The sequence below is a fragment of the Chlorella variabilis genome (genome assembly GCF_000147415.1).
Source record: "Chlorella variabilis unplaced genomic scaffold CHLNCscaffold_54, whole genome shotgun sequence".
In the NCBI taxonomy this organism is placed as follows: domain Eukaryota; kingdom Viridiplantae; phylum Chlorophyta; class Trebouxiophyceae; order Chlorellales; family Chlorellaceae; genus Chlorella; species Chlorella variabilis.
Window position 1 is genome coordinate 13,535 of NW_005435036.1, and position 4,205 is coordinate 17,739.

The 4,205-nt window shown below is 71.7% G+C and overlaps 1 protein-coding gene across 1 annotated transcript; it reads left to right on the plus strand.

Annotated features, from left to right (window-relative positions):
* Nucleotides 1–29: 29 nt before the first annotated feature.
* On the plus strand, nt 30–4,201 carry CHLNCDRAFT_55652 (hypothetical protein; the record flags this gene model as incomplete). Its single annotated transcript, XM_005842724.1, has 5 exons — nt 30–872; nt 1,613–2,084; nt 2,440–2,975; nt 3,105–3,180; nt 3,331–4,201. Coding segments are annotated over 5 exons (2,798 nt in total), but the record flags the coding sequence as incomplete, so codon positions are not given.
* Nucleotides 4,202–4,205: the final 4 nt, after the last annotated feature.

Below are 4,205 nucleotides of genomic sequence, written 5' to 3' on the forward strand. Positions count from 1 at the left end.
CCCGTTGGATGGTGGCTAGCAGCATAGGCATGGCGGGCGCCGCGTCTGCCACCGTGCCCGGCAGCACCAGCTCCCCCATCACCGACCAGCTGGCGGCGATTGTCGAGGACTATGAGGAGGATGCTCAGGTGTCCAGCCGGGACGCGCGGATGGAGCGCATTGCTGCACGCATTCAGCTGGAGGAGAGGAGGCGTGCGGCAGCAGCCCCAGCATACGCTGGCACCTCCTGCGCAGACGCTGCTGCCGCACACGGGCGGCTGGAAGAGGAGGCGCCGCCGTCCATGCTGCTGCAGCTGGCACAAGCGGCAGCCACCGAGGGCATGCATGGAGCAGCGGCAGTGCCACATTCACCACCGCCCAGGCGCTCCAGGCGTACGCCAGCAGCAGCAGCGCAGCCGCCAGCAGCAGCAGCGCAGCCGCCGGGCGCCACCATGGTGCCGGCGGCAGCAGCGCAGCCGCCAGCAGCAGCAGCGCAGCCAGCAGCAGCAGCAGCGCAGCCGCCGGGCGCCACCATGGTGCCGGCGGCAGCAGCGCAGCCGCCAGCAGCAGCAGCGCAGCAGCCGGGCGCCAGCCTGGTGCCGGCGGCGCAACCGCCCTTTCTGGGGGGTGACAACAATAGCTTGATGGAGGCGGCTGCAAAGCTTAGAAGTTTGGGGAGGCAGCTGACTAGCGGGGACGAGGCAGGCAGCATGGTGGCAGCGGCAAGTGCGGTGCTCCATGGTGCGGCCACCATGTTGACCGCCCAGGCCCAGCAGCACCACCAGCTGAAGCTGGCGGTCTTGGCAGCCATGGGTGCAACGGGGCCGCTGATGCAGAATGGGCGGACCATGGCAGGCAGCCTGAATGCCAGCCTGGATGCCAGCGCCTCGAGGGTGTATTATGGGTTCGCCAACTCGATGCAGCAAGCCAGCGCTGGCCCTCATTTCAGTGGCAGCGGCTGCATGAGTAGCATGGGGGGCGTAGCTGCCATTCCAGCGTTTGGCAGCAACTCGCCGCGTTAACCCAGGCTAATTGGCAGCATGTCGCGCGTGAGTGGCAGCGCCTAGATGTGCATGGCCGTCCGCTGGCACAAACAACTGCATTCTTGAAAGCGAATAGCTGTTCTGAATGGCTGAGGCTCTCTCTGTAACCCTCTTTGCGCTGGTGGCCTGGCTGGTGGCATGGCTCGCGCTGCTGGTGGCCTGGGCGTTGTTGGCCGCAGCGATACTCTGGACGTACCGCGATAGGGTCAGCCGGGCAGTTGCCGCGCTGCGAGGCGAGCGCGGGCATGGCATGCCATCCTTGCATCTGCCGGCCGCTACTCCCCTGCGCCTTTCCCTGAGCGGCTCAGCGGCCAGCACTCAGCACGAAGCCCGCACGGCTGTGCTGGAAGCAGTTGGCCGTTGCGGGGTGGACACGGCTAGGTGCGATTGCGGCATCCCTGCCCTGGTGCACGGCGCCTGGGAGGTGGAAATCAGAGTCCCTGCAGCACTGCATGACGCCCTCGCGGCCAAGGGCGCACTGGGTGAGCACCTGGCGGCCAGCCCACCGCTGCCAGCACCCCTGCCCATCCAGCCTGGGGTGCCGGGCCCCGCCCCGGGCCCCCTGCCGGCGGCTGCCCCCCCCTGCCCAGATGCCCGCAGTGGTGGTGGACCTCGCCGGTCCCCCCCAGCACCGCGACCGCAGCAGGGGCCGCAAGCCCCGAGGCACCCGCCCCCAGACCGCCCCACAGCCCGAGCAGCCCCACCGGGAGGCGGATCCGTTGCCGCCGCCACGGCCACCCCAGCAGGAGACGCCAGGGGCAGCCGATGCCGCGGAGGCGGCCCCGCCGCCAGGGAAGACCCGCCGCCGCCGGGTCAGCAGGAGGAAGACAGCCGCAGCGGCTAGGGCAGCAGCCCAGGAGGCAGACGAGCGAGCCGCCGAGGCTACGGCCCGGGCGGCCGGCTTGGAGCAGCAGAACGCACACTTGCATGCCGCGCTGACCGAGGCCCAGGCGGCCGCCTCCAAGGCCACAGCCGGCCTGGCAGCAGCCGAGGAGCAGCTGGCGGCAGTCAGCAGTGCCCCGGCCCTGTCCGGGGCCCGGGAGCGGGCCGCACCGGCAGCACGTCAGCCGGTCAGCGGCAGCGCCGCCGCGCAGGCGCCAGGCTGCCCCTGTGCGGGCCGGAGACACGCACAATGAGGCGGTGGATGGCACCAGGGGTGTGCCCCACCGGCCTGAGCTGACACCACCCGCTGGGGGAGCTCGGACGGCCCTGCCCGATGGCGCTGGGGCCGCCCGGGCTCCCCAGGCGAGCATGGGGGGACTGCCGCATGGTGCACCTGCCCTGCTGCCTGCCCCAGCCACGGTGGAGCATGCCAGCCCAGAGGTCCTGCCTGAGGGTGACACCCTGGTGGCTGCTGCTGAGCTGCCTGCGGCGTTGCCGCTGCCCGCACCCTCGTCCCCAGCCCCAGCTGCCGCAGGAGCAGGCGCTGATGACTCGCCCGCCGCCCCCGCTGTGTCCGCCGCTGGCAGCACCCTGGCCAGCTCACAGCCAGGCGGCGGCAACATGTTCTCCTATCCCCTGGAGCCAGCCTCGCTGCTAGGGGAGGCGGGCAGCCCGCCCCAGCAGGAGGCCAGCAGCGGCGCAGCAGGCGCTAGCGGCGGCCCGGCCAGCGAGCTGCCGCCGATGGTGGACAACCCGCTCGCGACCCAGTCCCCCCTGCCAGCGGCCCCCCCCTTCCGCCACCGCTCCCCGGCTCAAGAGCGCCGCGAGGGGTGGCCAGTCAGCCGCGTCATCGCCCACCACGTCGAGGACGGGGAGCTGCACATCTGCCTAGAGTGGGACCTCCAGTGGGTGAAGGCCGACCGCGCCGAGATCGGCCTGATCCCTGAGCTCCTGCTGGCCTACCAGGCGGCCAGCGGCTGTGACATGAGCGAATGGATCGCCCATTTTGGTGGACCGGCGGCGGCGCCCCTGCAGCAGCAGCAGCAGCAACAGCAGCCTGCAGCCCCCCCAGTGAGCTATGCTGCCGCAGCCGCGGCCCCGCCGCGGGCTGGCGCCAGCCCCAGCTCACCGCGCCCGTCGCACCGCTCTGGCAGCAGCACCCCCCGCTCCAGCAGCAGCACGCCCCCGGCTGTGCTGCAGCGCCAGAGTCCAGCCGAGGCGCGCGTCGCAGCCGTCATGCTGCGCCCCCAGGTGCAGCAGCACATTGCGGCGCAGCGTGAGGCAGCTCCACAACAGCAGCAGCAGCAGGGCACGCGGATGGTGCTGCGGAGCGCAGCCAGGGCCGCCGGCAGCCAGGACGCCGGCCGGGCTGCCGGCCCGGCGAGCCCTCGCGCCTAGGGCCGGCGGGAGGGCCGCCCTGGCATAGCCCTGGCACTCAGCAACTGCCAGGGCTATGCCGCCAACGCGGTGGTGGAGCTGCAGGTGCGCTTCCCGGCCCTGAGCGCCATGCTCCTCACCGAACTACACAAGACCAAGCACCCCCGAGCGGACGGCTTCACCACCTTCGCAGCGCCGCGGCCTGGCAGCGACGCAGGCGGCGTGGCAGTCCTCATCCGCAGCCAGCTGGCGCCGCAGCTGTGGCGGCAGCGGCCCGGCGAGGGGGTGCTGTGGGTGCGGCTGCCCGTTGCACTCCCTGACGGCGCTGACCTCTTCCTGGCTGTGTGCTACAACCCGCCCTACCAGCGGGGTGGCCGCAGCAAGGAAGAGGCAGAGGAGGAGGAGGCGGGCTGGTGGGAGCGGTTGGCGCACGACTGGGTGGCAGCGGCGCGGCTTGGGGTCCCCGTGGTTGCCGGCGACTTCAATGCCCGCACCAAGTCCTGCCCTGACTTCCCCCCCTCCCAGCCCACCCCCGCCCGCAGCAGCTGTGACCCCGACAAGAACCAACGCGGGCGCCGCCTATTGGCCTGGTGCCAGGAGGTCGGCGCCCGCATCTGCAATGGTCGCGTTCCTGGGGATGAGCGCGGCGCCCCCACCAGTTGGGGCGTCCACGGCACCGGCAGGTCAGTTGTCGACTACTTCATGGTCCCAGCTGGCCAGCTCCCCTGGGTGCGCCGGCTGGTGGTGGATGAGCGCAGCGTGGTGGGCGACCATGCTACGCTGGTGCTGAGCATGGCCGGCGCCCCCCAGCCGACCCACCAGTCTGAGCCCGAGACTGACCCCTGCTTCTTCCGCTTCTGCCGCCCCTCCGACTGCGATCGAGTGGCGGCGGCTGTGGACTACCTGGCGGCCTCCCCTGAGTTG